Here is a 12,935-nt window from a genome sequence, read left to right on the forward strand (position 1 = left end):
CAGAATAGAGAACTGGAGAAGTTGATAGATATCAGAGCTTAGAGCCTTGGCACTGAATCCACAGCCACTAATGGTGGAGGATTTAAAAATCAGTGACATGCAGGAGGCCAGAATTAGACAGCAATGATATTTTGGAGTAAAAACCAAAAGAACTGTGGATGCTGTAAATCAGGAACAAAAACAAAGTTGCTGGAAAAGCTGAGAAGGTCCGGCAGCATCTGTTAGAGTTAATGTTTTGGGTCCGGTGATCCTTACTCAGTTCTGAGGAAGGGTCACCAGACCCAAAATGATATTTCGGAGGTTTATAGTGCTGGATAAGATTTCAGAGAGAGAGGGTTGAGGCGTGGGAGGATTTGAATACAAGGATGTGAATTTTAAGATCAAAACATTACTTAACCAAGTGCCAGTGTAGGTCACCAAGCATAAAGTTTTGCTAGTTCAAACTAACCTCTTTCAACAAGAGATGGAACTGTTATTAACAATGGTAGCTGCCAGTGAAGGATCCCCAGGAAACTAGCTTCTTTTTTAAAACCACATGCTGAATTTCCTCTTACATGCTCAAAATCACTGTTATGCCTTTATTATGCCATAGTTTACAAGTTACTTTCCATTTGCAAAGCTTTGGCAAGTTAATTCTGGAACACTGATTAGAACTGAATTAGGAGAAAAGGAACCAGATGCAGGGGTTGGCCATTTGGCCCGTCCAAACCTACTCCATGATTTAGCAAGACCACAGCTGAACTTTTGCATCAACTCCACTTTCCCACTATCTTTCCTAATTGCTCACTAAACCTCTGAGTTCACTCTTTGTGATTTGTTTACAAGAACAACCAAATCCCCTTGATAAGGAACATTTACAAAAGTTCCCTTTTAAAAAAATTATCCTGTATTTCCATTCTTCCTACCAAAGCAGATAATTATACATATCCCAACCTGAAAGTCTGTCTGTAATCCTTTGAAACTATTCCTCATGTTCCTCACAGCCTCTTGTCTGGGCTGGGCCAGCAATTGGGGTTGGAAATACAAGAGATGCGGGAGTATGGAAAACATTGGTGGCTTTTCCAATGGGATTGGGATACTATAGAAAATCTGTTGGATTTCACCATTGACATTGGCCTCCCACCCATCACAGGCAAAATTACTTGGTAAAGTGGACTTATAAGTCACCATTAGTTGGCCACTTAAAGGCCACAGGCAGACAGTACACCCAAAATTGGAATAGGGCAGGAGGAATGGATAGGTGCCAAGAACTGTGCCCATGTTATTGAGCCCATTTTTATGGGAAGAATACATGCTATAGAAGGGGGTTTGCTTGACTAATTCGCAGGATGGCAAGATTTCCCTATGAGGAGACATTGTAGAAACTGGGCCTATATTGTTTAGAAGGTCAAAGGCTGAGAGATGATCTAATTAAAACTTGCAAAATTCTGACAGATTGCTGGACAGGACACATGCAACATGGTTTTTCCACTGGCTGGGAAAAGTGGGTTTTAAAACCAGAGGGCACTGTCTCAGAATAAAAGGAAAGCTATTTAAGGCTGAGATGAGGAGGGTAGGGAATCTTTGGAATTCTCAAACCCTGAGGGCTGTGCAAACTCAATCATCGAGTCATTTCAAGGCAGCAATTGGTATGTTTCTAGATACTAGCGATATCAAAGGATATTTGCGTAGCACTGGAACATGGGCTTTGAGGTATATAATCAGCCAGGATCTAGATTGGTGGAGAAGGGCTGAATGGTCTACTCCTGCTCCAATATTTCAATGACTGGAAATGTCTGCTAATGCAAAAGCACACGAAAGCACACTTCCCGCAGAAGCCCACTTCCTGTACATCCCACCTTGAGGACACTGCGGTTTTAAAACCAGCTTTCCAGGATTGGAAAGCGGGGCGACCCGAGATAGATTTTTGTTGAGGGGAGGAGTGGAAAGGAAATTCACTGCACTGATGCTGCTTGGCCTGCTGTGTTCATCCAGCTCTACACCTTGTTATCTCAGATTCTCCAGCATCTGCAGTTCCTACTATCTCCGAAACAATTTTAACCCCACTGCGAAGTCTCTTCTAAGGATGCCTACCTTGAAGAAGTTACCCTCCTCCCTCCGGAAAGACCTGGCTTTCCTGCTCCTCTGATGCTGCTTGGCCTGCTGTGTTCATCCAGCTCTACACCTTGTTATCACAGTTCCTGAAGGCAGCAAATATAACTGTGCTGTTCCAGGAAGGAGAGAGAAACAAAGCAGGAGCTTCTAGCCAGTATCCTGACTTCAGCAAGCGAAAAATAAGTGCAGAATTGATTGGGACACTGTAACAATAGGATGCATTATGGCTGCAAACAGCGGACACTCAGGAGTTTTTAGTCCATTCAGTGAGTTTTAGTGGGATTCATAAATTGTGAAAAGGTGGGACCAGAAAGTGACTGAAGGAGAATGTTCTCACCTGTTTATTTCCACAGAGGTGGCGGCTACGTTTTGTCCCTTAGCAAATGTGCATCAAGCGCCGATGTGCTCTCCGTGCCCAGTCTCTCTATCTGTGTGTCTCCACTCCTTCAAGTCAGATCTGAATGCACGTGACCAGAAGTAGTTTCGAAGGAAACAAGGCAACGTCATACAGGAAAATGTACACAACATAACAAAGTTAGAAAGTTACAGCCCCTTGTTCTTCTTCAATGCATCCATCCCATTGTTGGGTTGTATCTGGATCGCTGTAGGATCGGGGGCTGCGTTGGCCTTTTATCGAATTCCGTATCGATGGGGAGGCGCCGGGGTTGGACTGGGATGGACGCGGACAGAAGTCGCACGACTCCGGGTCACAGTCCAAAAGGTTGTAAACCTGTGTCGTGTGGCTTCTCACTTTCGTATTGGGTTATGCCGGGTCGTATCAAGACCAGGGTTTGAAAGCATCAGGATCGGTACCGCATGATATCACGCCCAGACTGGATTTTTCAGTTCTGAGGAAGGGACACTGGACCGTCAAGTCTCATTTGTCACCACCGATGAGCTTTTGCAGCAGTTTCTATTTTTGATTCTGGTTTAGAACATCCGCAGATTTTAATTTATCAGTGTTGGGTTTTATGAGAATCGGTGTCGACTATATCAGGATCTCTGGTGAATTATATCAGCATCTGTTCTGAATTACATCTGGATCAATGCTGAATTATGTCAAGATTTGGGGCAATAATAAATCATTTATTCATTCATGAGTTATAGCAGATTTGTGCTGGATTGAATTAGGACTGGATTATATCAGGATATCTGTGTTGGATTGTATTGGAATTAAAACTGGATTGTTAGGTTCAATGATGGATTATATCAGGGTCAATATCGGATTATGCCAGGATTAATACCAGATTTTAGAAGGGTTTTCTGAAGGGTTGTATCAGGATCAACACTGAGATCATTCGTCAGGATCTCCAACATTCCAATGCTGCTCTCTTATGGACATGAAAGATAATATTTGAAACTTTCCTCCCCTTGTAATTAAAACCTCTGTGATTGATCAGCATTGGATATTAGGTGCAGTTTGCCTTAACCCCAGCCATCATTGGAAACCAGTAGTGTTTTTATAACTCATTTGGTACATTGCTTCTGGGTTGTTTCTATAATGTGTAAATGGAGCCAGGACTGGAATAAAATATGGGATTAGAATAGGCAGCTAGTTTATTCAGCCAGCATGGATATGATGGGCTGCATGGCCTCTTTTACTGCTGTAATTTTTCTACGGTTCTACCTAGACATGCCAGCCCTTCAAGATTTTCTTGGAGTCATCAGGAATGAAGTGATCTCACAGACAATGCAGCAAATGACCTAGGAGAAAAATCATACAAAATGTTCACCTTTTTCATTTCAGCCAATTAATTCTTTCATGTGTCAAAGTCAACATCAGTGCTCACTTTCCCTTCATTGGTTTTTGTGCTGCATTATTACTCTGTGGTATCTTGGCCTCCCTACACCTCCCTCCCTATTTGTCCCTGTGGATTATTGCAAACTCTCCAAGAAATTAAAGAGCAACACATTGACAAATAGAAGTGTAATAGAATGTAAAAAGTGAATGAAAAGGTGTATGAGAAAATAAAATATTATAAAGGAGCAGGGAAGCTAGACAGAGAGAATGTCTGATAAAGAGATAAAGAGATATAATGGTTTGGCATTACAGAGGTGAAGCAGGAAATCTAAAGGGAGATTTACATAATAAAGGATGGGAAAAATAGTAAGGTGATTTATCTCAGGTCATTTACAATTATTTATATAGTAGTTGGCAACTGACCCAATCACGGCAATGGTACATGCATTGTTATAATCCCAGTTATGAAATGCTGGACCAGCGAATATTGGTCGACAGACCATAAACATTTAAAGGCTATAAAGCAGGGAAGAGCCAAAGGTAAAAAAAAAGCAGCAGGATTCCATGATTAAAATGAAACACCCAAAGAACTTTTGGAAAATCTCAGATCCACAACCACTCCAATACAGAAAGACCAGTTGTACAGATACATAGGAATACCATCACCGACAAGTCACGCACCATTCTGACTTGAAGATATTTTGCAGTTCCTACACTGTCACTGAGTCAAAATCTGGATGTTCTTCCCTAATAGCATTGTGGGTGCACCTGCAGCAAATGGACTGCAGTGATTCCATAAGACAGCTCATCACCACCTTTCAAGGGCAATTGGGGATGGGCAATAAATGCTGACTGAGGTCAAAGATGTCCACATCCCGTGAAAGAATATAAAATGTCTTCAGGGTGTAATGTGTCATGATGGTCAGGTGAAGCAATCAGTTAAATGGTATTTTTAGGCCATCACCATAAAAGGTGTTCACTAAAGTTTCCATTTTTACAAATTATGAATAGGTAAAATGTCATATTAATAAACCTTATTATCAATTGCTATGTTCCATCAGCCGGAAGTTGCAGCTTTATCTGCTGTTAATGAATTGTCAATTCATTTTTTGTGTGAGAATAAGTAGTAAATCAGAACCCAAGCATATTACAGATTCTTAGGGAGGATTTCCATGTGAGGAAATAAACACAAAGTTGCCTATAACTTACTGCAGATATGAACAAAATTAATCAAAACAGCACTGATAATATTAGTAAAGGGTATTAGTGTAAAGGCTGTGACTTTAATTTTTCTGTATTTTTAATCGTGGACTAAAATGAAAAAATGACTATTTTAAAACCAAGAATTGCTGGAGGATTGGCACATGTTTTGAAAGCAAGTAACCTGACACTCACTGTGAATACTGCTTACACAGCTGCTGGTTCCGGCAATACTTGAAGTGCACTTTGCAGATGACCTGGAGCTGAAGGGTTGAGTACAAATAGAGATTCAGATGGCAACAAATAGCTGATTGATGTGCGGATTAGTGACCAGTTATTGATGGCAAAAGCCTTCTAGCTACCAAAAACTCTGTGATTGGTTCTCAGGTAACTGAACAGCTTGGCATTGCGAACAAGATACAGAGAAATCATCAGATTACCAGATCAGGAGCTGTGTCTGTTCTCTGCAGCAAAATCCACTCCAAACCTGAAGAAAACCAGTTTATTTTTCCTTCAACAGTTTCTACAAACTGTGATTCTTAACTAATAAGCCAGAAAGTATTCTATAAGTGTGAACACGGGTCCTCCTATGCCTCCCAAAAGCCTCTGGAAAAGAAAGACCAAGATGTGGCATTCTAACTAGCACAAGATTATAAGAATCTTCCTGTGATGCCACAGAGTTGCTTTCCAGTCTTTGTCAATGTCCATAACACCCATGATTTTCCCTATCTGTGTCAGCCTATGTATGTATAAGGGAGAGTTATAAGGGGATTAGAGTTTTAACTACTAAGCCGATGTCTCATAATTGTGTATCTTTCAATTTTGAATGACTCTGAACTCTACTCATCACATGCTGATTCCACATGCACAGTGTGGCCCCATATAGTTGGAAGATTCCCTTGCTCACTTGAACGTGGAGCCAGCAGCAAGAATGTTCCTTGCACTCAATCTGGTGACAATCACCTCCCCTTTGGCCACATCATTTGCCCACTCTCCCTGCCCCAATGTATCAGCAAACCAGCTAGCCCTGAAGTCCATTCCAATGCCTGCCATCACCACCTCTCTGCACACCCAGAATCACAGAGGCTTGCGGGTAAAAATAAATATAAGGCATGGATAATGGTTACTAGAAGGAGAAGAAAGCTGGGGAAGAGAAGACCAAACGTTTCTTCATTGTAAGCCAGAGAAAACTGAAGTAGTTATTTCAACTAAAAAAATCTTAGTTATTTCAACTCTTCAGGTCATACTGCTCTTTGCCACCAAGTGTCACTGGTGGATTTGGCACTGAGCTTAACCAACCGAAGTTAAAGCAGAGAGATGTTAAATGCGGCATAGCAATCAGATTTTTACATTTTAATGAAAGCCCTGGTGGTTTCCGGATACCAAAAATAGTGGTGTTAAAATAACGGCACATCGATTGAAACAAATGTTACATCAGAAAGTGCCTGGCTCACATTTTAACTACATGCCCATCATATTTGCCTAAATTAGGTTATAAACAAAGAACATTGAAAAGAAAAATTGGTAATTCACAAGATGATTACACCTACTGATTGAATTTTGTTGATTTTTTACATTTTCATGTTTATGTTTTCATGTTAAGGTATCACATTGTTTTAAAAGCCAAGAGATCAGCTGGTAACATTTTCCTTATAAGGACAATAGAAAGTTAACAAGGAATTGACAACATTCTGAGAAGTGAGATGATTTTTATGATATGTATGTGAAGGTTTCAGAATTCAAACAGAAGGTTATGACTCCACCCTACATGAAGATTTTTCTGAATGTTTTCTTGTTTTTCTTTCCAAGACTAGAACAAGTTGGATATTCTAACAGCTTTATTCCAGCTTAAGTTTAACACTTAAGGTATTAACAACTGTACCTTTCTTGTTATAGACTGCTTGCTTTCATCTCAACCAGTCAAAACATTGCCTTAGATGGCATCATTTGACCCATAGTGCTCAATGATTCTTTATACATGTTGAAAACGTATTTCAAACAATGAGTACAAACAAAACTTACTTGTGTAAAGATGGGAAATGATCATGCTCTCTCTCGGCCTAAATTATTGATTTTTTAACATCATTTATGCTCTCAAAGTATTACTTTGAATTCCTCCTTCTCTGTTAATAGCTGAAGGAAGAGATAAGTATGGAAACTGATGGTTAAGAAGCTTATGCTTATTGTTCCCATCTACCTCCATGGACGTGTTCCTTTGTTCTTAAGGTGGAAGAGATGGGAAAGAATATTTAGAAATAGCATGTATTCAATTTTTAATTCAAATAACTCCCTCAGCCTTTGGGACATCCTTACACAGACAGGTCCTCCTAACTCTGCCAACTGATATTCTTTATATCATAATTTTCTTCAAAAATACATCATTATATTACATTTCAGTAACCTAGATTGGTATTTACATATGTTTTACATGAAACATTCACAGTGAAGTACAAAGCAATGGCGTTTATACTACGGAAGTTACAAATTTTGAAAACAAGCAATAATCCATCTTTACCAGCATACATATTGTGATTTAAATAGGAAAACTAATAGACAGTTGACAATCAGCAATCAAGATACAAATATTGCTCGGAATTTTTCACGTAAAAAAGATACACCTCTCACATGTCAATATAATTGGCTGTGCTTAATTGTATAGGTATTGTACACACTAAAAATTGTGACAAGATTGACGGAGGCATTTTTCTGGAGTCTTTTGCTGGGACTATTTTGAATCTAGGGAAAAGGGGGCCATAGTCTCAGTTTTATATTGCATCTTACTTTCTCTTTGTCTGGTGAATTGTTACAAAGTTAATTAGATTGTTTTTGAAACACTTAAAAAGAAATGTTAGTTACTTCCCTAGTTCTACATGAAGAACATACATCAATTGTTCCAATGGAGCTGAACCCTACAGTGGCTTAATCGACATGTATGGTGACAGTGTAGGTTTTCACCATCACAAGGCATTGTATTGTCTTTTTGTGGTTAACAATTAGACTTGTGACATTCTTTTCCTGCTGCATTTTGGAAATAAACCTGGGGGAATGAGTCAGATGGGAACTCACTGTTAGTCACAGCAACAGTGTTGTTCTGTATCATTACCAAGTACAGATGGAATTAGAACAGTATGAGAAACGTGAGCAATGTGCACCATCCTCCCTAGCACTCACCGAAGAAGAAGGGATTAAATCTGTCCAATATTTTTGGGGTGTGGTATATTTGGTTTGAACTGCTTCGCTGTATTTTTGCATATTTTGATGTTTTTTACCTGTAAATTTTGTTCCATTCTCCTTAGTCATTTGATGGTAAAGCTTCCATTCCAGGTTCTTTGTCTAAATCACGCTAAGCACAATTTTTTTTTACATCCTGAACATGCAGCTGCATGAACTGAGATTTGTTTATTACCTGATGGTAGGTGAAGCACGTTAACCATCTAATGATAACCTTCCTATGCCTCTCTGTGAATCTACTTGTGCTGAGTACATTTGGAAATTCTTTATTAAAGCAGAATCAGGAGTGTGCTGACAGGTGTAATAAGATCTTTAACAAAGCACAGGGTTTCCTTCCAGATCAATAGCAGCAGTACATGTAGGTAGTATTTCCAAAAAAAAAACGCATAAAGGCACCTTAGAGTTGAGGTCAGTTAGTGCTTTCAGTGTTCAGTTGAGGGTTCTTTGCTGATGATATTTTGTAGATCATATTTCCGTCATTCTTTTGGAAAGTATTCACAGTTGTTTACTTTCCCAGACGAACACACCCATGTGCTTGGTTAAGTCATGGGATGGTGGTTTCTGATTTCCCACTATATATGTATGATACTTCTCAGAAAGTGGCCATGTGTTGAAAAATGGCACCTCATTTATTTACCTGTTAGATTCCAGCAGTCACAATAAAAAAAAGGTCTATTCATCTCCGTTGTTCCATTTTCTTCTCTAAACCAAATCTAATGGATTCTTCAGCGCATTGACTGCACAGCATCCTTGGTAGAAACTGTAACTTCTTCTAAAATGTTCAGTCCAATTTATTGTACTTTTGTTTTTGATCGTCCAAGATAATGTTATGATTTCCATAGAACAGTATCCAGTTTGGAGACAATTGTAGAATTTTGACTGGATTCTCCATTAAGTTTTTTAAATTTATCTAGTTAGTAAATGCTTATTTATGATAATGTACATTAGATTTGTAACCACATTTTTCAAAAGTTTGATTGTCACTATTCTATATTAGTGTCTCACGCTGCAGTGTAACATCAATACAATAATAATGTTCATGATAATAAAAGTACCTTTTATTGGACTGTTTACTGTTTGCTGTAAGGGTGACCAAAGAATTCCAGTAATTATATTGTCACAATTCAGCAAACTCTTCTTGCCAAAGTTAATTTGATTAAGTCCACAAGAATTAATTTAATTATTTTTGATCTTGTTAAGTCTCTGCCTTTTAGGAAGAATGCACATTATTACCATCTAGCTGCATGAAGCTTATATGACTCACATCGCAGAAGGTAACAATCAAACCTGTGAAATTATAGCTTCTTTTCCGACCATATCTTTACTACAAATCTATCTTTGAAAAGTATATTTTTAGATAGCAGGCATGAAAGCAACAATGAGTTACAAAGTAACTTTACTTCAATTGAGCCACATGATTACAACTAAATTACAACTATGTAGTCCCTTTATCCTACATAGAACATAATCAGTTGCTCTCTTCAACCCTTGGAGAGCCAGTGTCATAGAGACACAGTATTTGCAACATCTTCCATTTTCAAAGCATAACGTAGGTTGGTGGAGTAGGAGTAGCATTGAAAACGTGACAAGTCTTAATCGGATTGAGGGTGGCAACCTTAGATTCCTGTAATATAAAAATACGGGTTGAAATTAAAGCTTTGAAATTGCTTCCTTAAGTGTATTTTTAGAAACATTCCAAAATTTAGAAACTTTTTTTAAAAAATTGTAGCCTTTGTTTGTGTTCATAAGAATGAGGAACTTCTGATATTGGAACATCTTTTTCTACAGACACCACCTGGTTGTAATGTGAAGCTAGGTTTAATATAACCAGGTATGTCATAAAGTACCAAACTGTGAATCAGTGTTACAATTCCTTAGTTTATAGCACTAGCTCTTATGACCTCTGCAAGTAATATTGCCACCCTATGATCCACCCCACGATTAATAATATTACAGAGTTGGAGGTGAGGTGACCTTTGTGATGAAGAGAATATGGGGTTGGGAGCTCAGCTTAGGATCAAAATGATGCCAAAGTTGCAAATAGTCTGGTTGTACCTGAGCCAATTGATGGGGAAGGAGATTAAATGGTCAGCAAGGATATATTGTTTGTGGTGAGAGTAGAGGTCAATATCTTCAGACTTCTCAATTTTTAACTGGAGGAAATTGCAGATGATCCAGGACTGACAAACAGTCTACCAACACCATGACATTGGAGGAGTCTGAGCAGGTAGCAAGGAGGTCTATTTACATGTGGTCAATATACATATGGAACATGATCCCTTACATTTTGTGATGATATGATCAAGTGGGAATTATAAATAATGAATAATTGGATTAAAGAGCAGTTCCTTGGTGGAGGGCGAAGACAGATCATTGCTGGAAATATTCTGGCTAGATCTACCCTGGCGAGGTAAGAGTAGACCAAACATCAAAATACACTAATCCCATTTATGTGCACTTGGGCCATGATCTACTATGCCCAGGAATTTTAAGTGCTCGTCCAGATGCTTCTTAAATGCTGTGGGAGTACCTGCCTCCACCACCCTCTCAAGCAGCATATTGCATATGTCTAGTTGAAAGAAAATCTCAGATGTCCTCTAAACCACTATCTCCTCATCTTAAATTTATGGAAGAAATTCTCATGATCTATTCTGTCTATGTGAATCATAATTTTGTATACCTCAATCAATTCCATCCTCCCCAGCCTCCTTGGCTCCAAGGAAAACAAATTCAGTCTAACCAGTCTTTCCTCATAATTGATTCTTTTCACTCCAGGCAACGTCCTGGTGAATCTCTTCTGCACCCTCTCCAGTAACATCAAGTACTTCCAATAGTGTGGCAGTTAGAACTGTGCACCGAACTCCATCTGTAACCTAACCAATGTTTTATAAAGTTGTAACAAGATTTCCTTGCTCCTAAATTCTATGCCCCAGCTAATGAAGGCAAGCATCCCGTATGCCTCATCACCATCCTGTCTACCTGTGCTGTCACCTTCAGGGATCTATGTACTTGTACACCAAGGTCCCTTTGTTCCTCTGTACTCCCTAGAGACCCACCATTCATTAAGTATATACGTCCTTTATTAGACCTCCCAACATGCATCACCTTGCACTTATCAGGATTATATTCCATCTGCCATCGTTCTGCCTGATTTTCCAGCTGATCAATATCAGACTGTGGCCTGTGAACATCCTCCTCACTGTCAACAACAACCCCAATTTTCATGTCACCTGCAAAATTACAAATGAAACCTTCTACATTCACATCCAAGTGGTTATTGTACATAACAAGCAGCAAGGGTCCCAGCATCAAACCCTGTGGTACATTGCTGGCCACAGGCATCCAACTATAAATAAAACCCCTCATTATTACCCTTGGGCTTCATTTGTAAGCCAATTTTTGATCCAATTTGTCAACTTGCCTTGGATTCTATGGGCTCTTACATTTTGGTCCAGCCTTCAATGTGGGATCTTTTCAAAGGCCATACTGAAATCCATATAAACCACAACCAACTGCACTACCCTCAATATATTTAGTCACCTTTCTAAAAAAAACTTGATTAAATTAGTCAGACAGGATCTCACTAAAGAAATACATGCTGAATATCCTATTCAATCCCTGCCATTCAACTATTGATTAATCCTGTCCTTCACAATTTTTCCCACTAGTTTCCCCACTAATGATGTTAGACCAACTGGTCTGTAATTATCTGGCCTATCCCTAGCTATCCTCTCGTCAACTGGCACTTCACCTGTGGCAAGCAAAATATTAAATATATCCGCCAGGGCCCCAGTGATCTCCATTGATGGGAATGCAGGATATCAATCCTGTCTGAAGCTGCAAAAAAGACAAGTAGGGATTCTTCATTTAAATGACCATCCTTGGGAATCTGTTTAAATGTGTTCCTGCAGGAATACTCTGTGGAAAGAGAAAGGCCAGAACAATACACCATATTCATCAATAACGGGAAAGAAACATGGCAAATCCTCACACACAAAAACCAAATGACATGCAAGCATCACAGCTGGACTAGACAAAGATAGTAGGAACTGCAGATGCTGGAGAATCCGAGACAACAAGGTGCAGGGCTGGATGAACACAGCAGGCCAAGCAGCATCATAGGAGCAGAGAGGCTGACGTTTCGGGCCTAGACCCTTCATCAGAAAAGAGGGAGGGGAAGGGGGTTCTGAAATAAATAGGGAGAGAGTGGGAGGCGGATAGAAGATGGATAGAGGAGAGGATAGGTAGAGAGGAAACAAACAGGTCGAAGAGGCGGGGATGGGGCCAGTAAAGGTGAGTGTAGGGGGGGAGTGAGGAAGGGGATAGGTCAGTCCAGGGAGGACGGACAGGTCAAGGGGGCAGGATGAGGTTAGTAGGTAGGAGATGGAGGTGGGGCTTGAGGTGGGAGGAGGGGATAGGTCGGAGGAAGAACAGGTTAGGGAGGCAGGGACGAGCTGGACTGGTTTTGGGATGCGGTAGGGGGAGGGGAGATTTTGAAACTTGTGAAATCCACATTGATACCATTGGGCTGCAGGGTTCCCAAGTGGAATATGAGTTGCTGTTCCTGCAACCTTCGGGTGGCATCGTTGTGGCACTGCAGGAGGCCCAGGATGGACATGTCATCTGAGGAATGGGAGGGGGAGTTGAAATGGTTCGCGACTGGGAGGTG

General features: G+C 39.9%; 2 protein-coding genes across 2 annotated transcripts in view; both read right to left on the reverse strand.

The window, feature by feature from the left end:
- LOC109939060 (NLR family CARD domain-containing protein 4) overlaps window positions 1-2,548 on the reverse strand; it is a 29,168-nt gene extending 26,620 nt beyond the window's left edge. Inside the window, exon 1 of the mRNA XM_048601313.1 lies at window positions 2,432-2,548. The gene's annotated coding sequence lies outside the window, so the exon portion shown is untranslated. The remainder of the gene's footprint in view (window positions 1-2,431) is intronic.
- A 7,230-nt stretch (window positions 2,549-9,778) lies between these two features.
- The window catches only part of LOC125484076 (WD repeat-containing protein 64-like), a 143,223-nt gene continuing 140,066 nt past the window's right edge, over window positions 9,779-12,935 (reverse strand). Inside the window, exon 26 of the mRNA XM_048601346.1 lies at window positions 9,779-9,890. Coding sequence (XP_048457303.1) covers window positions 9,804-9,890 — 87 coding nt within the window. The 3' untranslated portion in view covers window positions 9,779-9,803. The remainder of the gene's footprint in view (window positions 9,891-12,935) is intronic.

The sequence above is a fragment of the Rhincodon typus genome, chromosome 9 (genome assembly GCF_021869965.1).
Source record: "Rhincodon typus isolate 14 chromosome 9, sRhiTyp1.1, whole genome shotgun sequence".
Classification (NCBI taxonomy): Eukaryota; Metazoa; Chordata; class Chondrichthyes; order Orectolobiformes; family Rhincodontidae; genus Rhincodon; species Rhincodon typus.